This window comes from Trachinotus anak, unplaced genomic scaffold (genome assembly GCF_046630095.1).
Source record: "Trachinotus anak isolate AG129_WGS33_773 ecotype Australia unplaced genomic scaffold, CSIRO_AGI_Tana_v1 ptg000019l, whole genome shotgun sequence".
NCBI classification, from domain to species: domain Eukaryota; kingdom Metazoa; phylum Chordata; class Actinopteri; order Carangiformes; family Carangidae; genus Trachinotus; species Trachinotus anak.
The window spans coordinates 5,802,246-5,826,910 of NW_027273870.1; the positions used below are offsets into that span (position 1 = coordinate 5,802,246).

General features: G+C 41.3%; 2 protein-coding genes across 3 annotated transcripts; both read left to right on the top strand.

Moving 5' to 3' along the window:
• Positions 1 to 71: 71 nt before the first annotated feature.
• Positions 72 to 16,265, top strand: wbp1lb (WW domain binding protein 1-like b). Of its 2 annotated transcripts, none has more exons than XM_071504884.1 (4): positions 72 to 665; positions 9,105 to 9,207; positions 11,244 to 11,405; positions 12,639 to 16,265. In XM_071504884.1, exons 1-4 carry the CDS (start codon positions 579 to 581, stop codon positions 13,478 to 13,480), a joined length of 1,194 nt encoding a protein of 397 aa, XP_071360985.1. In that variant the 5' UTR covers positions 72 to 578; the 3' UTR covers positions 13,481 to 16,265. The 2 variants fall into 2 exon arrangements, with proteins under 2 accessions (XP_071360985.1, XP_071360986.1); XM_071504885.1 differs by lacking the exon at positions 72 to 665 and adding an exon at positions 5,904 to 6,057.
• Positions 16,266 to 18,920: 2,655 nt separating this feature from the next.
• Positions 18,921 to 24,665, top strand: as3mt (arsenite methyltransferase). Its single transcript, XM_071504888.1, has 11 exons — positions 18,921 to 19,055; positions 19,267 to 19,315; positions 19,501 to 19,628; positions 19,708 to 19,858; positions 20,751 to 20,887; positions 20,982 to 21,051; positions 21,201 to 21,282; positions 21,362 to 21,493; positions 22,643 to 22,782; positions 22,869 to 22,991; positions 23,955 to 24,665. Exons 1-11 carry the CDS (start codon positions 19,039 to 19,041, stop codon positions 24,060 to 24,062), a joined length of 1,137 nt encoding a protein of 378 aa, XP_071360989.1. The 5' UTR covers positions 18,921 to 19,038; the 3' UTR covers positions 24,063 to 24,665.

The window sequence follows — 24,665 nt, forward strand, 5'->3', positions numbered from 1 at the left end:
GATTTACTGGGTATACATTTGGCTGGCCTTTGACTTTTATCACGTTTTATTACGAAAGAGTGGATAAACTTAAAAGGCTTTGAAGCTGGATCGTAAAGAAGGACACGGCTGTCTTTTGAACGTGTGAAGAGAGAGAAGAGGAAGCCCGGAAGATAACAAATCCATGCACTAGAGACGCACCGATCAGTGATTGGTCAGCCTCTTCCCAGTTGGACCTCGCTGTCCAATCGCGGGCTAGTCCGCAAAACCAGTGGCGATTAACGCGACTGTACGCACATCACGTTGCGCACATGGATCGGGGCGAGGAGACCACGCCACACCCAGCAGACCGAGGCAGAGTGTTTGTGCTGGGGGAACGGCTTGTGTAACAGCTGTATCAGCCAGTGGCACCGAAGGCAACCAGTTGCGCCAGCACCGTGCCTCGTTGAAATGTCCAGTACGCAGAGGAGGCGGCGCATGCAGCGGCCTCTCAGCGTGACAGGGGCCGAGAACTAGTGGAGGATATTCGGACACAGTTTGTGAACAACAGTGTTTACATGCTTGTGTTTTCACCGCAGCCGTAGCCACTTCTTGGAGGAATGAGAGGCGTGTGTTCGGCTGTAAAAATGGGATTGTTTTTGCACGCTGTCGGCTCTGTCACCCCCACCGAGTCCGCAGTAGACAGGGTAAGGTTGAGCAGTCAAAAACAAGGCTCTCTCACTGGGCTGTTAGCTAGCTAGTTATCCAGCCAAGTTAGCAAACTGTCCAACAAGAAATGTAGCTTAGCAAGTCCGGTCATTAATGCAGCATGTTATATCTCCTGCCGTTAGATGTTGTTTACCTTTAGCTCATACTGTGCTGTCAGTACAAATGTTAGTACGCGTACTAAGTTCGGCTGTTAGCTGCTGTGGCTAATGCACTTAGCACAGCTGAAGTAAAGGGACTTTCAGAGTCAGGGCCTTGCTCTGTTGTGTTTATGGTAGAGGGTTGACATTTTAGCCAGAAGTGAGTTGCATAAACAACAAAAGCAGTTCTTCAGGTATGAAAGCAGCCACACCGATAGACAGTGTACCTCACACGAATTTGAACATGACCTGTAATTAACTTTGCCAGCAAAACAAAAAATATCTCTTATCTTAGTTAATTAACCTAATAGCTAATCTGTGTTAAGATAGTAGATGTTATTATTGGTGTGTTGGCATTGATAAGCTTACAATCTCTTAGCAATAGACCCAGTCATCCAACAGTTTTATGTTTTATATAAATTAATGTTTTCAGAGTGGGCTATTACTGTATGTATGTGTTGGGGTATCTTCTTATGTAGAACAGAAAAAAATCAGTCTCCAGACATTGATCTTTGTAATAACAAGACACATTAATGATCCACAGATAATGGCAGGGTGTGTTCAGTGTGATAATGATGTACAGGTGGTACTTCTACATTCACACCTGTGTAGTTAAAAAGAAGAATTCTGCTTTAAATGATTTTCCATTCATGAAATTGATTGCACCAGCCAAGAGAGGAAATGTATTTATTTACTGAAATTCTCAATCGGATGCTATCTGTTTTGGAGACATGCAGAGGTTGCAGTATCACTTTTTGTTTTGTTTCTTGTGACTACACATACGCATGTATAAATTGAGTGGGTGGGTTAACTTTTTTTAGTCAGCATCCCGTGCTGTTTCATATAAGCATTTGAATTTCATGTAATATAGGGTGTAGTTAGTCAGGAATTATTCTAGATCATATGACTGCTCAGTGTAGAAAATGTAAAGGGCATGCACAGTGCATTAAAGGCATTTCATGTATATGTATGCAAGTGATCTAGCTTCTTTGAATCTTCTTTGATCTTTGAGCAGCAGGCGAGGAAATATTGTGTGGCTTCACTGGTATGACGAGGAAATGATGAATATGAAACCACAAACATGTAAAGTACCAAGTAAGACCAGTTTATAACGGCATGTGGAAGCACAGCAGATTTAGTTTTACATTGTATAAAGAATTCTTGTGGTAAAGAGAAAAAAGGTGCAGTAACAAGATTCTGCATTATTAATCACGTATTATAACAATTTCTCCATGAGCTAGACTACGTAGAAATTATTAATGAACAAAGTTCAAAAGATTTTCTTAATGATCTAGATTTAAAACATCATCCACTGCGTTGCTGTTGACCGCAAAAACATACAGGTGCAAATTTCTAGCTCCAAAGCATGTAAAGCATGTAGCTTTACAGGGAGGTGTGTTGCCATTATTGTCAATATTAGCTATTTGTCTTGAGAAAACATGTCAGCTATCATCCATATCAGAACCTGACTTTCATACAGGATTGCACCCTCTTTGTTTTATCAGTAGCTGATGTGCTCAAATATCTCTGAAGGTTCACATAACTGCTAAAGTTTAAAGTTCCTGTGCTCGTAAAGAACCCTGCTTCTGAACCCCTGAAGACATCAAGGCACAGGGGTCAAAATATAATGTACTAAGTTGGATTTCTGCTTTTTCTTTTCCTAGGCAAACAATGTGAGTTAATATTGTTATCACATGCAGTATCATATTATCTATCTGTTATCAGTGCACATGTTTGCATAAGCCATAGTTATGAAACAATGCTTATTTGCAGCCAATTATCATTATTTTGAGAACAAGTAGTAAAATGATGCCTGGGAACAGAAGTATGTCATTTGATGGTGCACTGGGAGACAAAAGTCACGTCATGGCATTGTGGTAACCAGTTATCGTTTGATATAATCAGACATTATGATTAATATTTCTCATCAGCAGTTCACTGTATGAACACTGTGTCATACAGTCTGATATTTGAGAAAGCTGACATTCATTCTCTAAAACTAAAGAAATGTACCCTGTAGTGAGAATCAAGGTAAAGGTGTTTGAATATATCGATGTAGATGTTACAGGGCTTTCAGGATAACAGCAGCTGGACTTTTCTCAAATCTTGGCCGGTCTTGGTCATTTTGCACTTTCGAGCTGATACTCCAGCTGAACCATGTCACTTTGATGTATTCAGTGGCTGTTATCTCAAAAAGCAGAAACGAGTTGTAAATGCAACATTGACCTATCACCTTTTAAGGTGATTAGCAGCGGTCACATTGACCAAATATTTCCTGTCATTGACTGAATTTTTTATGCTTGGACTCAAGGATGGAGATTTTGGTGGTCAAAGGTCAAGGCCAGTGTGACCTCACAAAACAATTTTGACAAAATAATCTAATAAGTGGTTATTATTTTATATGACGCTGGATAAAAAGGCATTTAATCTGAAACCAGTGTGAGTTGTGGAGGCATACAACTGAAAGGCAATAATTCTAATAATTCTTTTTTTTTTTTTTTTTTTTTTACAAAGGTAGAAAATCTGAAGACTGTTGATAATTTTGACAGATTAGAGCAGACAGCAGGTTCTGTGGCATCACACTCACGTAGGCAGTGGCGCAGACCTTTTCTATTTTGCACACAGTGTACATTGTGAAGATACTTAACTCCCCTTGGAGCAACATGTCTTGATATCACCGTGCTGACACTGGAGGCCTTGGAGCACATCTGTGACCACTATGGGTCACAGAGGGGTGCAGCCATGCTCTTGGTTCCTCCTCTGCACCAGCAGTGTGTTTGCAGGATTGGGAAATACACCTTCAGAGAGACTTGCTGACCTCTGATCAGTTCCCTGGGAGAAACGTTTTCCCTACTTCAAAGCTGTGGCTCTTCTGTTAATTCCGGGTTAGGTTAGGTTAGGTTAATCTTGAGGAGCGACCACTTTCATGTTGTTATACTGTTTTCACATTGCCATTAGAGCATCAACCATTAGCTGATTAGTGGTTTGAAATAAAACTTTTCTGCAGCTGTTTTGATAATCAATCAGTTGGTTCGTTTTCTTTAAGCAAAAATGTCAAACATTTTCTGGTTCAAGCTTCTTAAATGAAGATAATTTTGTGCCTTTCTTAGTCTTGAATTATAGGTTTAATGATCACCCTTTTTTGGCTGTTTTATAGACCGAAAAATTAATTGATCAATCAAGAAAATAATGGGAAAATTAATCAATAATTATAACAAGAGACCATTGTATGATGGGATCACACCAGCGACGACGCTTGTCAACATGCTGACGTTCCGACTCATGAATAACAAGTAGTCATTAGTAGTTCCCGCTACAGTGGGTGTCTCCAGGGCCTCATTTTTCCATGATGACACATATACACATAAAGACAAGGTGAAAACAATACCAATCACATTGTTGCGGCTGGTAATAACTGTTAGTTGCAGCAGTAATTGCTGCGAAGAAAAATCTTGACTGCAGCTGCTTGAAGTGTATGACAGACATGCAGGAAGTAGCACAGCTTGTCTTGGTGCAGTGTTGACGTGAAGTCCATCCATCCCATGTTCTACTTGACCCTGCCTGAAGTGTCTGGTTTCAGGACACTGGTGATGTTGGTGTTAACTCTTACTGAGCAACAACAGTTCTCTGTCAGTGTAGTTATTTAATATTAACAGCTGGAGTTTTCCATCCTAAAGTGAAGCTTTAGCTGCTGGCAAACATACCGTATGTTCGAACTCTGAGATGAAATTCTTCAGCTCATAAGCTCCTCCTCAGCTGCTGAAATTTAGAAGACCCTCTTCGTAGGAATGTGTAGTATTAACAGTTGCTGCAAATACCTCAGCAGTTTGTTGTTTCATGTGAGAGTACCTTTCTTTGTTACGGGACAGGATAATAAAGAAGGGGTCACCGAGGTCTTTGCATGCATTGGCTAACTTGCCAGGTCCTGCCGACCCGTGCTAAGTGGATCAGCCCCGGCTGTGCAGTCAAGAATTAACTAAGAACTGTAGCCACTTATCTGCAGGAGCAGTATTCGATAGTCACCAGGGGATTATCGAACTGTTCTCATTGTCTGCTCATTTCAACAGCTTCTCATTACTAAGGCTGATTATTTTCTAATGCAGCGATCATTTCTGGGACGGTAACCAAACCCGCTTTTAATCTGGTCGTATGGCACGGGAAAGGTGGATTTTTTCATTGTTGCCTGTTTGGGATGGAGACAGAGGAATCCAGTCTGTCCAGATTCTTTACTCGGTCACTGTCAGGAGAAGTAAATACGAACAGTTAGTAATCTTCTCAAATGACCTAGATTTTCTCAGGTTCACCTGTTTTATTGATTGACTGTCACCTTTCCAGCAACACAAGTTATTTTGTGGGGTCACATACGTGTTAAAGATTAGATGGAGCGCTTTTTTTTCTGTATGAAGGGCTGTTTGTGAAATCTTGACCCCATCAGAACGTGGTTGTCCTTTCGCAGCACAGACTGAAGACCCAAACAAACTACATGGCTCTCTGTATCAAGTTGCAAAAAAGTGTCCAGCCTGCCCAGTAAAGAGCATGTGGTGCAGAGCAGCTAGTGAGCCAGTGAAAACAGCTTAAGTTATCAGAGACAAAGTGGAAGAACGGAACATCATGTGTTTATTACAGAGAATTAAATTCCACTGTGTGGGGTAGGGGTTTTAAAAACACGTCGTCTTGATAAAAATGAAACAGCTGATGAGGAATGATTAATCTGTCAGGTTTGTGGTTGAGGCCACGTCTAAAGTCAGCTGTTTGGATTGTGCTGATCCAGTGTGTCGCGTGTGACTAATCATTCCTGTGTTACCGCTCTGTGTCTGGACATCTCAGTGCTTTTCTTGCCACTCTCTCCCTGCCGCACACTTTGCACCGCTGTGGACGCCTTATTATCATGCAGCGAGGGCCCGGCCAGGAGCTCGCTCTCCGCTGCTGCTTGGAAATTTCCGTAGAGCAATCCTTGTCCACTGTTTGGGCCTGGATTGGAGTGGGGTGAGGGAGTGTGTTTGTGTGTGTGTGGGTGTGGGTGGGTAGGGTGGACGGAGAAAGAGAGAGAGAGAGAGAGAGAGAGAGAGAGAGGGAGGGAGGGAGGGAGGCAAGGAGGGAGAGAGTGAGAGTATGTTTGAGAACTGTTGCTGACTTTTTTCTTCTATGGGATAATGACCTATGAGGTGGAGGGGACTTGTCTGAGATTTTTGGACCCTGGATCACCATGCCTCTCAATCTGCGACCTGTGCTGGTAATCTATACAGAAAAAAACGGCGTAGAACTATGGGTAGCTAATCATTAAGCTAATCTAGAGGAAAACATCTGAAGGATCTTCCTGGAAAAATCCACAGACCTTTCTCATGAGAGGATTTTGATAACACTGCTCCCTTGTCTTTTGGCTCGATGCTGATGTATCTGGTCTGATTATCCTCTAGCCTGTGTCCTTCTCACGGGTATGATATTAGTAATGTGATTAAAAATGGTAACTTTTGACCAGGCAAAGCTGCTCTTTTGGTCTTTGGAAAATTATAGGGAACGTTGGAGTGGGGACAAATGCCTTATTGATTTTGGATGGAGGTGGACTGTTGGGCCAGATCCAATCTGACAAGTTCTGATTAGTTCTCTGATAAAAGTTTTAAGTTGAAATTGTGTTTTAGATCTCGGGCAACATACTGAGTGGTTTTGTGCTGGCTGTGATTCAAAAATTTGCACTTGATATGGGCCTTAAACACTGGTGAAATTCTAGCAGCTTACCAGCACAAGTGGCGAGGACCTGTTTATTCCAGATCCATAGCTAAGTATAAATGTTGGCTACTAAATATCTGCAGTGTAATCATTATTATTCTCAATTAAAGACCAGGGCTCGGCATGTAAAACAAATTCTATACTACATACTAACTGTACACAACATGTACCATATGCTAATCTTTATAGCAAACTGTTTTTGTAGTTAGAGTATAAGAAATCAGGGTACTTTATCATAGCAAACAGACCTCCTGAAGATTTACTACACCTTTCCAATGTAGAGTAGTGATTCCATTTCCTATGTGCATTGCATTGTGGGACAGTTGTGTATATCAACAGCACACTCAAGAAAAGCAAAAAGAATTTAAGTATGCATTCTTTGGTATGTTTTTGTTTCTCTGGTGTGTACTTATATGTAGCATATGACAAAAACCTGTTTAGGAATGTTACATTTGGAACTGGGACACAGTGCATGTTTCAGTGACTGGAGAAAAAAAAAAAGTAAACGATGAACTAGGTTCCTAACAAAGTATAGATCTATGGACTGATATGTCACAGGTGTAAATAATAAAAAGAACAAAGGCTGAATTCCATTTAGGTTCTTTGGTTTCATTCAGTGCGTGCTCGCTCAGCAGGACTATTAAATAAAACGGTGCTATCGTCAGCATCATTGGCAGCAGTTGTGCTTTCGCTGCCATGACAAGTCAAAATGTCTGGTGTGAAAATAGCCTGTTGTTTTTATTTTTATTTTACAATCGAGTCAAAATGTAAGCAAAAGAGTGGGCACTCGAGAAATAGACCCACGAGTACCATCAGTTGTAAGAGACTTTGTTAAGATGTAGCAGCACTTTGAGCCACGTTGGAGAGAACACGGCGCTCCAGCAGTGACGGTTACGTTGGTTTCTCGGTTTGAGCCTCTTCAGTCGTGTGGGCTGTGAGGAACAACACGGATTTTAGTAGTTGGCATGTTGTTATCTTGTGTTTATCAGTAGACCACAGCATCAGTGACCAGACTGAGCAATCACATAGATAAAATATGTATAAATTAAGCTTAAACTGGGGCATTGTGTGTAACTGTTCTTTTTGTGAGCTTTTGTACAGTTGTGGTTACAGACTCTCTCTCCACCTCCCTACACTCGTATTTGAGTCTTATTTATTTGCCAAAAAAAGAGACAAAACACAAAATAAACTAAGTTAAAGATGAATTTAACTGATAGTATAATCGTGTAGTGAAAATCTGACAGCGTGACAGCTTGAGTGAAATGTGTATACAGAAAAATGTAAGAACTAGAATGAGTCAACCTGGAAACTACCTGAAACTTGGCAACTGAACAGCATGAAAATAATGATGCAAGTTGCAAACGATCATAATTCTGATAGTCACTACATGTGCACTTTGTCTGAGTGAAGTGGGTCCTCTTCTAAAGTGACAAACACACACAAAAAATGTCAATATTATGGCCTTAGCTAAACATTTTATTTATCATTGACCAGCCGAGAGAGCACTTGGCTGTGCTGTGTAGTTAGTGGCTGAAAGTAACATAATGCTTAAAATGGGTTTCTATTCAGAGTGCAAATTAAACAAGGACAACCGGGGGGTGGGGTGTGTGTGTGTGTGTGTGTGTGTGTGTGTGTGTGTGTGTGTGTGTGTGTGTGTGTGTGGGTGGGTGGGGGGGGGGGGGGGGGGGCCACGACGACGTAACTCACACACCTCCCTGTGTGTGCACTGCATGAGAGAAGCAGCGATATGGAATAATCAGGTTTTCTGGGAGATTAAAAAATACAAGTGTGATATGATGTTATGATATTGAAGGAGACGGAGCTCAACTCCGACGGGCTCCGGCCCAATTTAACCCCTGTGAGCCACTGATGGAAAAGAGGCAGGTAGACGAGGCACTCAACTAACGTCAAGGTTAAGAACTGGTACTTTAGGGGTGTCTGAAATCATATTGCAAGATTCTTCCAGGCATGAATATGGGAAATATATTTTAATATTTACAATTACAGGTAAGAAGGATATATAAATGTTTCAGCTCCCCCTGAACTGTTGTTTTTTCCTCTTTTCGGGGGGGGGGGGGGGTCCAAATCTTAATGTGGGGGTCAGACCCCCCCAATCCTCCCCCGTAATTCGAACCCTGTTTCTATTTATATTACACTTTTCACTCACGTTATTACACACTGATGATCTCACCTGTCAATTTTTTAGTGGCCATGGTTCAGGAAGTAGAGTCAGCCCTCAACTAATCTCAGGGTTTGTGGTTCAACCGTCAACACTGATGCCCAAATTGTTCTCATCCAGTTTTCAGACCAGCACCTTGCGCAGTAGCTGCCATCAGTGTGTGTTTGTGAATGGTGAATGAAAGGCAAGATGTAAAGTGCTTTGGCTGAAAGGGCTACATGAATGTAGCTTTTTGCCATTTTACTTTTTAGTCATTGATCATTGAAAAACACCATTTTTGGCTCTGCACATTGTAACCAGATGTAACCAGAAGTTGAGATGTTGCTGCTACATTCCTTCTTAAAGTGACAGTGTTTCACCTGCTCGTCTTGTAGAGCCTGCTGCACTGTGAAGGTGTTAACAACCAGAGCTACATCTGTGAGTCTGGACACTGCTGCGGAGAGTCTCAGTGCTGCAGCTACTACTATGAGCTCTGGTGTAAGTATCCTGTTTTTCCTCCATATGTCTTTTTTCTCTACCCCTTCTGTCAACTGTCAAAAATGATGCAACAGCCAGCACAAGGGCCACTTTAATGAAGAAGATAAAGGGATTTGGATCAGATCAGGGTATTTAAAAAGAGCCTGTTGCAAGCTGCAAGATGATGGGTGCAGCTGAAATGTTAAGACATGTTTTGCCATAAAATGTATACAACACATTGCTTTGTCGTGTGTATTTAAGTAGAAGACTTTTTTTTTGCCCTGTTGCTTTGCTTTATGTCAGGTAATTACATTGATAAGTTATCTAAAATTAACTATTAAAATGTCTGAAACCAAACCATTCTAAAGCCTATAAACTCTTCTGAAGTCAGGTTGAATGGTGCTTTTTCACACTGACTCCCAGACTCAGCCTTTGTCCTTGGACCAACCTCTCAAGCATGTAAGACTGGACAAGAGCATTATGAACATTATGAATCTCTTCCTGTGACAATTTGCTAATAAGGAACTTATTCTTTATTAGATACAGTATATTTAAAACCATACTAATATTGGCCATAATATCAGCCTGCCAGATTTATTGGTTCAGCTCTTGTACTAAACCTGAACAACAGAGTTTAACTGGTTGGACTATTTTTCACTGCAGTCTGTTTATTGTTTGTCTGCTAGGATATGTTAAAATATTGTTGGGTGATTTGCAGGAGAGGTTGTATTAGGGCTGGTTTTATAATTAACAGTCACTGTACAAGCATGTTTGCATTGTTAAGAGATTCATAATGTCCTGTTCTACATGCTGAAAAGGTCAGTCCAGGGACAAAGACTGGGTCTGGGAATAGGTGTGGGTTCTTAGAAATAAGCAACACTCAACCTGACTTTGGAAGGATTCATATAATAATGTTAATAATTATAAAATAGATAAAAATAATAACTATTTATTGATGACCTGATGATGAACTGGATTAGATCTAACCCTGCGTCTTCAGAATTTTCACTGTGTGAGAGAAGATTGTCATGAGGTCAGGTACATGTTTGTTGAAATGAATTGGTGTATCTTGGTATATCAGTCCAGTGCATCACTTGCAAAGATTGCACTGTAGTGCCATATTGTGGAGTTTACATTCTTATTTCTCAGACACAGGCTGCTTTGCCCTTTAGTCCTTGAATTGTAGTTTTCCACATTTTTCAGTGTCGACATCATGGCGTGTGTACTTCAGAAACACAGTAAACACAAACTGGATAGTTTCTGAAGCCTCACTCAGTTTTGGTTCTCTGCTGCTGTTGAGACTGGACTCTAGGTAGTACAGTTTCACAAATAATTCATTTGAAGAAATTTATGTCTTATTGAAAAAACACAAAATGTTCTTAGACAATCGCTCTGCGCTGGGATGTTTATGTCAGTGAGGAGTTTTCTCTAAATGTATTTTATTATTGTTGTCTCAAGATTTCAACATTTTTGAAATGGATGGCTTCCAATATCTCTTGGCATTTATTTTCCTACTAGGTTGCACTAAAACAATCCAGTCAGCATTTACAAATATGAGCAAATGTCTCCCAAAGTGAGAAACGGGAGAAGTCAAGAGTTGAGCATGTGATGCAGCTGTGGTGTCGAATAAGGGTTTGCTCCATAAAGGAAAGAAGTGAGAAAGACTGTAAATCTGCCAGAGCTTTGTTATGAAGATAAGACTGGCCTCTCAAATGAGGGTTACAAAAATGTAAATAGCATAGAATTAAATTCTGTCATGAATTACATAATACAGGACATATAGTATACAGGCATGTGAATGTTTCACTATAGTAGAACCAGATGTTGGCAGTATTTGATCTGCAGTGTTATGTTAGTGTTAGCAGCAGGGACTATATGTTACATCACCACATCAGTGCAGTTAAACATTATGGACACTGTAGATCACAGTTTCTCCTGTGTGAACGTGTTCATCACCATATGAGTTTATTTAAAAATAACAAACATTGACATTTGATCTATTTTGTTGGAGTTCCACTGTAAATACTACGTGTCTGTGTTGGTTCTTCCCTCTGCAGGGTTTTGGTTGGTGTGGGCAGTCATCTTCATTTTGAGCTGCTGCTGTGTGTGCCATCACCGCCGCACCAAACACCGGCTGCAGCAGCAACAGCGGCAGCACGAGATCAACCTCATAGCTTACCGTGAAGCACACAACTACCCCTCTGTGCCCTTCTACTTCAGTAAGAGCTGCCACTGCCCTGTGATAAAACTTGATGTTGACCGTTTTTGTAATGCATGCAATTTATACACTTATATGAATTGTCTTTATGAATGCTGATGGCAGCAGGTTTGAGTATTATGACTAGCGGGGTTGCTCATAGTGACAAACCCACAGAGAATTACCATCCCACTCTGCGGTCGCTCTCAGTTTTAAGAGCGTTTTAGTGTCTTTCAGATCATTGTCTTCTTTTTTACACCTGCAACTGTATTGTTCTGGTTCAGTCTCACCGTTCTCATCTGCTGTGTTTCCACCCCACTGTGTGCAACCTGCTCCGCATCAGCAGCAGACAGAAAAAGTTAACAACTAGGCGGAAAACGAAGTGGAGTATTAAGCTGCTAAAGAGCCAAAGATCCCCCTCAGGAGTTGGTGGAGAGCAAAACATTAAGGAGAGTGATTATTGGACTTGTACATTCGCCAGGTGGCCAGGAACCCAACTCCAAATGAACGTTCCTCCATGTCTGTTGGATGTGTAAAAAGGCAACTGTTTGCTGGAATCCTCACACAGAACTCGCTATTCTTATTATTATCCTCATAAACACATCTGCAAAAGCATATACTGATACCCTGAAGGTTTATTTCAAACCAGTGCACGTCTGCTGATAGTGTGTATGTAAACTTTTTGGAGATTTGTTTGTCAGTTTTTTTTTTTTTTTTTGTTTGTTTACAGTATAATTTCTCAACAGTAATTTTCCAGTCACATCAAATTGAGGTATATAACACCACTGACAGGCAAAGCAGTGGCTCCTGACTCAAAGTGCTGGTGCCTGGCTCAAATGTAATGTTTGCACTGAGATCCATCCCCGGTTTCACACAGTGTCAGAACCTTTCCTGTTTGCATGCCCCAGTTTCAAGGAAACGGCCAGCATTGCTCTCTTGGTACGTTGCCAGTATTGCAACATCATCTCACGCAGTACTGCAACGGCCCTCAGCACAGAATTGACCCAGAATTGAGCTTGTTTTGTCACATTTTCCCCCTATTGCGTTGGGAATGCTTGAATAGTGGTGTTGGCAGTTCAGTGAGGTCACACAGAAATTTGGAGGACTCAGACAGTGGTGTTTATTTAAGAGAGACTAACCCATATAATTGTTGCTTGCCTTGCAAAACGTGTTTAGTCATGTTCATTTTTATCAATGCAAATGCAAATGTATGCTTTTCCTACTCAAAGCTGTTTTTCCATCTTCCTCTCCCCAGGGTTTCTGCCAAACTACCTCCTGCCTGACTATGAAGAGGTGGTCAACCGGCCACCGACTCCTCCCCCTCCCTACAGTGCCTTACACACAGGCCCATCCTCAGTGGTTTCGAGTCCACTGGCCTCTGAGCAGCAGGAGGGACACTGTCCAACCATCCAGCCCACTCCAGTGCCCCAAGTCTCTGACAGTCTGTGTTGCAGACCCAGCATAGAGGAGCCACAACCCCCCACTTTAGACTTGAGGCCAAAGCCTGACAACAAACCCATGCAGACAGGACAAGATTCAGGCATGATACTGCTGTCAGATGGACTCAGTAGGGAGGGGCTCAGCAGCCAGGAAAAAAGAAGCGGAAACGGGGAAGAGTCCTGCAAGGACCCCTTGCTGAAGGACCTGTCAGAGGGCTGCGCTGAGGACAAAGATCGACTCCCCAATGGAAGGAGGAGGCGATTTACAGGGGACTCTGGGATTGAGGTGTGTGTGTGCGGCACACGTGGAAGCAGCAGTTATAGTGGAGCAGGAGAGACAGGCCAGGAAGGCAAGGAGTTGAGGGAGCTAGAGCGCCTGCTGGGGCGTGAGGGAGACGAGGAGGAGGAGGAGGGGGAGGAGGAGGAGGAGGCGGGTGACTTCTGCGACAGCTGCGGTCATCGGGCCTCTTACAGCGTGGAGGAGGAGCAGGCGCTGGGCGGGCTGGAGAGGCGGGCCGCACGTGGGCCTTCAGGACCTCCTCAGCAGGCTCCGCAGATAGGCAGCGGATCGCTCCACCCTCCTGTGTGCCTCCTCCTCCACACCATCAACGAGCAGGAGGGGCCGCACCACAACACCAGCACTGAGCCGCAGGGCTGAAGCACAGCTGACACACCTTTGTCATCGAGGGAAGGAGAACACTTAGGACAGGACATGGAGGCATATGCTTTTGTATTTGAGCAAGTATTTATGTCTTAATGCTTTCTAAGTGAGTATTTTTATGAATGTGTGCATCTTAGATAAAACAGGTGTGGGCGCAGGAAGGGGAATCTCAACAAAAAAAAAAAAAAAAAGAGTGAGATCCAAAGGTTTAGAAAGCCTGGTCCTCCCCACACTGGAACAGTGGCCTTAACCTGTGTATTTTGGGTTATATTGGGGCAGTGAAAGCCCTGTGACAGCCTGTGGCAATTCAGACTTCTCACACTGCACACACACACACGCACACACACACTCAAGCACACAGTCTGTCAGATGTCCCTCTCATACAATGGAAGCTACTGACATAGTCAAAGACTTGATAGCTGAAGCTGTGATGTCAGAACAGGATGTTCACTGCCCAGGATGAATGCAGCTCTCCTCACCGGGTGCTTGCAACAGTTGTGCAAAGGTGTTTTTTGCACAGTGAAAACACACACACATACACATACACACACAGCAGGAACATTTTTGAATGATAGCAATGTGGAATTACCACAGTGTGTGTTTATGCAAGCTGATACTGTACAGGGACACCAGAACAAGACGGTGTGGGGCATCCTGTTAGACTCTCGCTTCTCAAGTGCTTTTTCAGCGATTAAAAACCGCTCTGCCTTGTGTCTGTTTTTGTTGCTCTCTATCTGCCCCGCTAGTGATAGAGGAGTGTAAGTGCATTGACAGATCTTCATGTGAGCAGTTCCTATTTTGCACAAAATGTATTTATCCTCATAAATGAAGCTTTTAGCTAGAAAATCAAAAATAAATTCAGTCTTAAATTGCAGTACATGATTAGTTTCTTAGGGTTTTGTTGCAACATCTGTCAAAAGAAATGGACCTCTGTGAATTGTTAGTAGGGAATGCAACAGGTTCTCTTTGTATACAATCATTTTTAAAGCTGATTTGATGAATGTTTGTAGTATGTGCCTACCCCCCCAAAAAAAGCTGAATGTTGATGGACAATAATACGCCTCAGTGAAACTGAGAGAGCATCAGATAGCAAGTTCTAAAACCAACAAAACAGTACTGAGCTTCTCAGAAGTTTTAACTGAAACAGGCGACATCAGACGTCAAACTTTTGTGTCAGTCACCTCAGTAACTTACCACCTTCACCAGCTACACAGTATCGAAAACAAAGATTTTCTAAAGATTGGTCTTTATGTTGGACTTTCATATCAGCACAATTTTTACCATATTTCAGCTTTGATATTTATTAATTAAACATTTATAACAGCTCCCTGAGGAATCCATTAAAGACGATTTCAGTTGACCGATTTTTAACCATGGGTGGATCCTGCCAATCTTCTGCATTTGTTCTATTTAATCTGAAAGAGGAAATTATCCTTTTAGTTTTTCCACACAATACTTGTTATATTAAACATTTTAGAACAAACTCTTTCTGACAGCTGCAGCGTGCTGAGTGGAAAAATACGTCTTTGTGGGGGTGAGGTATGAGAACAGATTAAAATTAATGCAGATAAAGAATAAGTGAGGAAACAAAGACTCAGATAAAGTAATAAAATAACAGTCTGATAGTTGTCTGTGGTTTTTTAAATATCTGACAACAAGTTTGCACAACAGGACATTTCAGAGAAATATGTATTTTTATTATTGACTAAAGATTGTTGACACAGGATGTGATTAACAAGCAGTTTGTATAATTCTGCATCTTAAAACACTTGTGAAACAAAGACCCTTAAGAAAAAGCATTACATAGTCAAAGTTATCACATCCATCAAAGAATCTTCGACTCAGTTTGAAATAACTTCAAGAGCTTGAATGTTGCAAATCAAACCACCCAATCCAAAGCATCCAGGAGCTGTAACAAAGACAATGTTGATGGATGATGTAAAATTGATTGGCCACCGATCATATAATAGTATATACAATATAGAAACTTTAAAAAATGGAGTTAACTAAAATCTTTGTTTGACCACTCTCTGAAATGCCATTGTGTCTTGGAAATGTATTTTTTTCCAGATGTTTCTCGGAGCACACTCAAAAATGCACACATTGCAATGTCTGCTGAGCACAAATGTTTTAGCCATCGGCCTCTGAGATACCCTGAAACAATCTAACAGAAGATGTCTCCCGAAATCTCTAGCACAAGTGAAACTGTAACGTGAACTTTCGTAGTAACAGTAAGATGACTGAAGCCTGAACACACTCTAAAGTGCTTCATATGTTAATGCTTTTTGTGAACTAGAATATGTAATTGTGGTACATGTAGTACAAAGATGAGCTATTTTTCATATCAGCTGAATCCTTTAAAAAATTATTCAAACTGTATAAAATTTCAAAACCACTTTATATTTGAAAATTGAGTACAATATTCTGTAACATGTTTGTGAACCAAATAGTTACTCTCATAATTATTTTATGAAATCATTAGCTTTATGGTTATGGACAGATTATTATTTTTTGTCATTATCTGTATTGTTATTTTTTCTGTTGAAAAAAGATTTAACTTCTTATCCTGAAGATGTGTGAAGGGTACATTTGACTAACAATACAGTAGTTAATTTGTTAACAAGATCAGGGGCATCTTGCCAAAGACACTTTTTATTTCTTCACTAGTGTGTGTAAGATGGTTTTGCACATATTTTTTGAATGTTCTGATCATAAGCCATTTATTACAACTACCAAGATGGATGTATGTTAAATAAACATACTCTTATTAAATTCAGGCAGACTGCTGTGTCTGTGTGGCTTTTTCATTACAGAGTGTAGTAGTTATCCTAACTGACTGAAGTTCTGTCCGGAGAACTGTACTTGCATTTCTCAATACTTAGACTAAATAAAAACTAAAATATACAAAATATTCTTTTGGACTTTATTGACTGTGTCAGCTGTGATTTCGGGCAGTGAGGGACAGGGTGTGCTGTTGAGCAAGAAGTCAACTGTGAACTCTGCTGTGAAACTGTATCCATCTGCAGCCTGCAAGACTACAAGACACACCTACCACAGACACGCCCACTATGAGTAACGCCCACTTGATGCATGGTTGAGCTAAAGGCCCATTTCAAAGGTGTGAACCAAATCACTATTTAGCTATATAGCCATTGACTCAGTACCTCATGTTGGACCAGGTAAGGTGGTCCACAGCGTTAGACCATTTGTAAACAAATACATGTAAACTGAAGTTTTTCTGGATAATGTTTTCATTTCTCAACCGATTTCACTGAGTTCAAATGATAATCTCTGCTAGACGCTGAGGAGAGGAGTGTCTGTCAACCTTAGGTTTACATCAGCTGACAATAATTCATTGTCACAGTTGTAAAAACTCACATTTGTCAAGCAGATATTCTTTGGTTAATACTTCTGGAGCCATCCCTATATAATATAATTTAATTGGGTGGCTTAAAGTTTCTAATGGGGTGTAACTATATTGTTTCTAAACTGCTGGTAAAACCATATACTGTATATCCTTTTTTTTTTTTTAAATGAAACGATCTATCAACAGCAGAAATGAAGTCCAAGGCTAAATATTGAACCTCTGAATACTAACAACAGAGACTATAAAACAAATTTCCAAAACAGTTGCTCTGTCCTTTCATCAGGGGAAGCTGAACTGGAAGTTTTCTGGCATCCTCATCATCCTCATCATCATCATCATCATCATCATCATCATCAGCTAAGGATGTTGTCCATGCAGTCTCCTTTCTCCTCAACCAGATGAATGGCATCAAATGCATTGCTCCATGAGGTTGAGAACTTGTATATGAACTATGACTTGTATTAAATGAACAAACTCCAATTCCATATCCATTCTATACGTTGTTCTATATTCTTCTATACACTGTGTATTATAGGAGCCACATATGTACATTTCTTGCATATCCATGTGCTTGGTTTCATGAGCTCACTGCCTTTGGCACTTAGGTGGTGGGAGTGTCACTGTGGGTGGTAAGAAGACGCCAGAAGAACACACTTTTTTTGTGAAAACATTGTGTCTTGTGTGCTAACAGGAGGTCATCAGACTGAATGTGTGGAAGAAAGACATCAGTGTAACAGCATCAACAAACTAACAAACTAACTTACAACAAGACCGTCAGTGGAAAATGCCTAACCCACCAACAAATAATGAGAAAATAACTGTGACACAACTGAGTCAAGATGATGTGCACATAATTCACGGTGGTGAATGACCCTCCAGACTGCATCATCCAATAGGCTTGTTAATCAATCTTCTTCTTCTTTGGGTTTTAAGGGCAGCTTACATATTCAATGCTGACCTACTGCCATCTTCTGGAGCTAGTTAACTCCTACAGCATGGAGGGTGTCAGTTTCCTCACCAATCCTGTTCTCATTCGGAAGCTGACCAATCATCTTCTTCCTTGCCCCTTATCACCACACTGCACTGTTAGCCCTAATCCATCATATCCTTTCTCTCTGCTATATTTTTCCTAGTCTTTTTCAAGGTCTTCCATTCTCTACAACATGTTTGTTTGATAGGTCTGACCCTGTTTTCACCTGGATAGATCTCCTGCTCAGAGAGTCTATTATCCAGTTGAAAACTTTCCCTCTGACTCTCATAACATGTCATTTGATCTACAGCCTCTCTCCATAACTTGTCATTTGCTTTTTACATATCAAAAAACACTATGGCCACTGTTTCTTTATTTACTTGAGCTTTTTTTTTTTACTTCATCCTCCAGACATAAACACTTGATCCATAGAGCCCCTCCATCTCCTAATCCCCCTCTGATATGTCATCATACCTCTTTTCTCCAAGCAATCCTTCAGCCTCTCACTGACCATCCGCTCCATCAATTTACAAATCTGTGACATCAAGGCAACAGGCCTGTAATTTGTCGGCTTACCGGCATCTTTACCAGGTTTCCTGATTGGAATAATTACTGTTTCCTTCAAGCTCTCCGGGACTCTTCCTTCTTCCCATATTTGATAGAATAACAATACCAGCTTCTTCAGCCCACCGTACCTAAACCTTTCAGAATGATGGAGCATCATCTTGCATCTTTCACTGGTCTTGCTTAATTCTTAATGGGACATTTTGTTCATCATTGGTGCTTTCCTTTCTCTGTAGTGCCCCCCCAGGTTTTCAGATTTGGTTTCTTGTGGTCAGTCACTCCAGACCAGGCTCACCCCTAAACGTACCTCTCTTTGAGACCTAAGATCTAATGAGTCATGGATTTATCTTCAGTATGACCACAGCACACTGATCAGAGCGAATTTAACTAATACACAAGCCATAATGACCTGTTGAAGTACATATCGACTTGATGCTTCATGAGAGAAGTTGACGTTGAGAATGGGGGGGTTTATTGGAGTCAGAGTTTTGTTTTTTTTTTTGAGAAGGGTGTTTTGGAGCCAGCCCCCCCGCGGTCCTCAGAGGTATTGCGCTGAGAGGGACTTCCGTATTGGCTTCGCTCGACGGATCCGCTCCGCAGTTGACGTCCGCTCCGTCTTCGGCTCGTATTCTGCAGCGAACACGTCTGGACCCGATGGCCGAAGGAGACAGGTGAGACCGCCCCGCAGACGCGCTCAGTGCACGGCGTCGCTTCCACGCGGCGTGGGTCAGATCTGAACTTTTCGGCTGAGCGACAGAATATCACACACAGTGTTATGACCTGTAACCGGTGGAGTACAACTTAGTCAGTGGTTAATTGGTAGTTCATGAAACACTGTGGGTCGAAGTGAACGTGCAGCTAACGAGGAACTTCTCCTTTCAGTGCGCGTGCCGGGGGTTTCGTCGACAGCGGCGTGCACGTGGACGTCAAGGTAATTTCTAATCATATTTTTGTAGTTCATTTATGTCCCGGGTCGCAAGGCCCTGTAGGGGCCAGTCAGTGGTCAGCTGTGGACTGCCGACCTACCTTTTATGTGCCAGCTGATGACAATGATGATATGATGGGATAGATATCTGTGTCTATATATGTGTATCTGACCTGTCTCTGCTCAAACAGGATTACTATGGCAAGAGGCTGCAGAAAACAGCAGACCTGAAGAGCAACGCCTGTGTGGCTCCGGCCCAGCCCATACCTGGCTTCATCCGCCAGGCTCTGAAGAAGGTGCACCCTGAGGTCGCTGCCAGGTTCGGAGGGCTGCTGTTGCACTCTGCTCTTGTGTTCACGCTGCGACAAACTGACACACACTGTTTCCCTCCGCTTAAGGTACTATGGCTGTGGTCTGGTGGTGCCAGAGTGTTTGGAGGGCTGCAGGATACTGGACCTGGGCAGTGGAAGTGGGAGAGACTGCTACATGCTGAGTCAGCTGGTGGGAGAGAAGGGCCATGTCACTGGCATTGATATGACTGAGGGCCAGGTACTGCACATTGGCATCACAGTGTGTCTCACTGACCGGCAGCGGTAGCCTCTTTATGCATTGTATGTCACTGGTGGTTAAATGATGTATGGTAGACTCAGAACTACCCCTAAACAATAATATTGAATAATAATAATAATAATAATAATAATAATAACTTCATTTGTATGGCACCTTTAAATAATAAAGCAATAATAGCCAAAAGCAGGACAGAAAGTAGAGTTACAGAAGGAAGTCAAACAATATACTTAAATATAAGAAAGGACAATTAGAGCGAGCAGGTGCTGCATAAAAGCACACATGCACACACACAAATGCACATGCAAACAGAGCAAAAGCAATAAAAGAACGATACAGAGATAAAAAGACAACATCACATAAGAGCAAGTCCATGAAAATAAGTTATAAGAAGGGATTTAAAAGAAGGCTCTGACTCTGCGAGCCTTATCTCCTCGGACAGGTCGTTCCAAAGTCCAGAGACCCTGATGGCAAAAAGGCAGTCACCTGTTTACTGGCTTGCATGGGGTTAATAAATCTGTCGTGTAGCTTGGGGGGTAGACCCTGGGGTGCTTTAAAAGTGATCAGTAAAATCTTAAAATCAATTCGAAACAGACAGGGAGCCAAAGAAAGGAGGCGAGGAGTGGGGTGATGTGATGTCATCCATTAAAACCAGTAAGAGGGCTGTCACTGGCTCGTAAAAAATTCTGTTCCTCAGTATGTATGTACTACTCAAGACTCATTGTCTGATCAAATAGCTTGTCATTTACTGCTGTACTCTGCTGTGGGCTTCAAATGCAACCAAACATAGGCTCCAGACAAATAGAACCACAAGACTGTTAAAAAGTGAATGTGCTCCCAGCAGAGAGATTTCATAGTCTGTGGTCTCTTCTAGCTGAAAGTGGCCAGGACATATGTGGACTACCACATGCAAGAGTTTGGCTACAAGAAGCCCAATGTCAGTTTTGTCCAGGGCTACATTGAGGCCCTAACGGAGGCGGGTCTGGAAAAGAACTCATTTGATATCATCATGTAAGATGTCTTTCTTGCCTCTCAGTTTCATATTTGAATGCTGGGCAATTCTCGAGATATTGTGCTGAAATGTTGATTTTCTGCCATCACTTAGTTCCAACTGCGTGGTGAATCTCTCTCCAGACAAGAAGCAAGTCCTGGCTGAAGCCTACAGTGTACTCAAGGTATGCTGCTGTAGACTTCTTTTAAAATAAAATCTCCCAAAACATGACAACAATGCCCTCACAAAAAGTGAAAACATCTTTATTTATGAGCCATTAAATCTGTTTGTATTGATACTCACTTCATGTACTGTCCCTCTGTTAATCATTAGGACGGTGGTGAGCTGTACTTCAGTGATGTCTACAGCTCTGGAAGACTAACAGAGGAAATTAAAAATCACAAAGTGCTATGGGGTATGTCAGATTGATATCCTGCTGCCATAAAAGATCACAGACACCTGCCAGAATATCAGAGCATGTTTTGTCTTGGCAGGAGAGTGTTTGGGCGGAGCGCTCTGGTGGAAGGATCTGCTGCAGTTGGCTGAAGAAGTGGGCTTCAGCCCCCCACGGCTGGTTACAGCCAGTGTCATCACTGTCGACAACAAAGAGCTGGAGGACGCCCTAGGTTTGATGCTATTTCCTCTCTTTGTGACATATTCATTTACTTTTTGTGTATTTGCATGTTTCTAAATCACGGCTCATGGTGGGTCGCGCTAATGAGCAATCATTTTCAAACTAGATCAAACTGTTGTAACGGTATCACAACCAAATTGTAAGATTATATTGAAGTCAATCGGGGCCTTTTTCTAATTATGCATTACTGTTTATGTTCACCTTAGATTGAATCAAAAAGAGTGGACAGAAATGTGAGGTATACCAATACTGTCCCATGGTGACAGATGCAACAGAGCTAATGGGGGAGTGACAGAAATCACAACTAAGAGCAGTTTGTGCATGATTACACAGTCCTTCGAAGAGGTCTGATTAGCCTTGATAAGTAGAAAAGTTTGACAGTACCATTGGCGCACAGGTTTGTGCAGGTTAAGTGATAGATCATTTGATTTAATTTTATGAGTGACAACACATCTATTGTTTCCTTCACTCCTGTGGATTCCTTCAGGCACAAATAAAAAATGTTTTGTTTTTTTTTTTGACAGCAATGTTTCCTGGTCACTATATATCTACCGGGCCACAAGTTTTTTCAGAAGAGTTTCATGCTTACGATCTAAAATGTACACTATGTAGTAATGTTGACAGTGGAGTACTCTGGTAGTTAGTATACAAGAAGTAATTGTACAGAACTGTTTGTGTGTAACAGGAAATTCAGTCAAACTGAGTTTGGAACACTTATGTAAATTTCAACTCATGAAAATTTCATAAATGTCAGTACTTTATTTGTTTATTTTTATTAGATTCACATTTTTAATTTTTGCACAATGCACACAACAGGTATGTAAACACTAGGTACAAGATTGTGTAATTTTAATATCCATGCTATTAATTTGAAGAAGGCTTCATTCTGTGATTTTTGCTAGTGTTAATGGTTTATTGACTGCAAAGTTGTTTTACATATTATTAGGAACATTTACATTTACACAAAGCAATAATTAGATGTAATTTCCACAGCACAGCTCTGCTTAATATTTAATTCAGGTTTATGACTTTGAAGGCGACTTCTACTTAACTTAGGTTATAATTGTTCAATAAAAGTACCACACATGACATAGATAGTTGCATTTCATGTAATTCTCTTTTACTTGTTTTGGCAATACAGGTAGTTTCAAGTTTGTCTCTGCCACGTACCGCCTGTTTAAGGTCCCTAAAGGCAACACCAAGCCCTGTCAGGTCATATATAATGGGAACATTACTGGAGTGGAGGACAGCTTCCAGTTTGACTGTCAGTACACATTCAAGGTCTGTGGATCCTGCAGTACATGTCAAGCTGTTAAATCCACATGCACTGTAAGTTAAATAGTGTCGAATGTGGGTATATTCCACAGGTAGGTGAAGTGGTGGAGGTGGATGGAGAGGTGGCCAGCATCCTGACCAAGTCAAGATTTGCAGAGGACTTCACTTTCCAGCCACCTGGAGGCCCCTCTGGGCCCTGTGGAGTCAAACCTAAGGTCAGTGTCACAGCTCGGTACTTAAACATGAAAATGTTTTTGTCTGCTTTGTGTTCGAGCACTAGAGGTCAGTATGTTTGTAGTATCAGTTTGGAGTGTGTGACACACCCAGAGATCCCAGAGTGCACATATTCACACATGCATGTGTGCACCAGGACGCATGCTGCAAGTTCTTACACACACACACACACACACACACACACACTCTCACTCACATACCCACTCAAACATACATACGCACACATCCACACGCACAAGGTCAAGCAGCTGTCTTGGAGTCATAACCAGACTGTGGAGTCATGCTGGGGAACCTTGAACAGGAAGGAATGTTCCCTTCTCAACTAATAGAATACCAACTTATCAGCTCTCATGGTCATTCTGCACACACACACACACACACACACACACACACACACTCACATACACATCTACAAACACCACTATACATTTTTCAGTGACTACTCTAATCCTTTAATCACTCATGTCAATTCCATTCTGCTATTGGTGGGTTTTCATTTTGTTTTTGTGCAGCAATGAAGTAAATAAAAATCTCAGTGATTTTATCAAAATCTGTCCCTTGGTTTAACCTTTGGACTGACCCTCTGAAGTGAAATCTGGCCTGTGATACTTTATTCCAATCAACACGGCTAGTTTGTGATAATGGCAATAAAAAGCCTTTGGTCTTGTTCTTAAAAGCACAGCTACTGTAAAATGCTGATTTAATGAACAACCAGTGTCTGATAACAGAGACATTGAGCTGTGCACCAGGAGTAAACAATCACTCAGCGTCCAACAACAATTCATTCATGACATGTCATTCATCATATTAATTGGCATTTAATGCTGCTAAGAAACTTTTCTACATTTCTTACAATTCTCTTGGATGAAACACAGTTATTGTGTAATACTTACCAGACACAGGTTGTAAACTCTGATTTCTACCTTGTTGAACTATTAATACAGGCGGACATTGTGGATCCTTTCGAGCTGGCCCTTCGGCAGGAGAAACCAGGTCCAGGTTCAGCCACAGGGGGGTGCTGCAGCACACAGTCGGCTACCTGCTGCAAGTGATGGTGGGAAGAGCACTGAGAAATACAGGCCCAGCATCCTACCTTATATGTATAATCACAGTGGTTCAAATGCACTAAATTAATTATGCCTTGTGCAGTGTCAGTATGTTGAGTCTTATTAACATTTCATTTTTGTTAATTAACATGAATTAATTAATATTTAATTGACAATCAATATTTGAATTAATTGAATTAATATTCAGTTGCAATTGAAATGAATCTTTACTCTCAAATAAATGTGTGTTGTGGATGTTCCATGCACACTTCCCACTCAGTCGCGTCCATTGGAAAAAAAACAGAAAAGACCATGTATTTAATTTATTCAGATAATAATGTTGCATAAACAATATGGCAGTGACTGTTGGACATTTCAAAATACTTAAATGTCTTCGTCTTAAGGCTCATTTTTTACCCATTTGAACATCTGAATCTGTGCCATTCACACCGTCATCATGACTATTCCACCTTTGCTAAATAAATGACACTAATTCTGTAACAAAACCTCTCATTTAACTCATGGAACTTGTTCTAATTACCGATAGCAGTGTTATGGAAATTATTGTGTGGTTACCTTTATCAAAGGACAATAAATGTTTTTAATCAA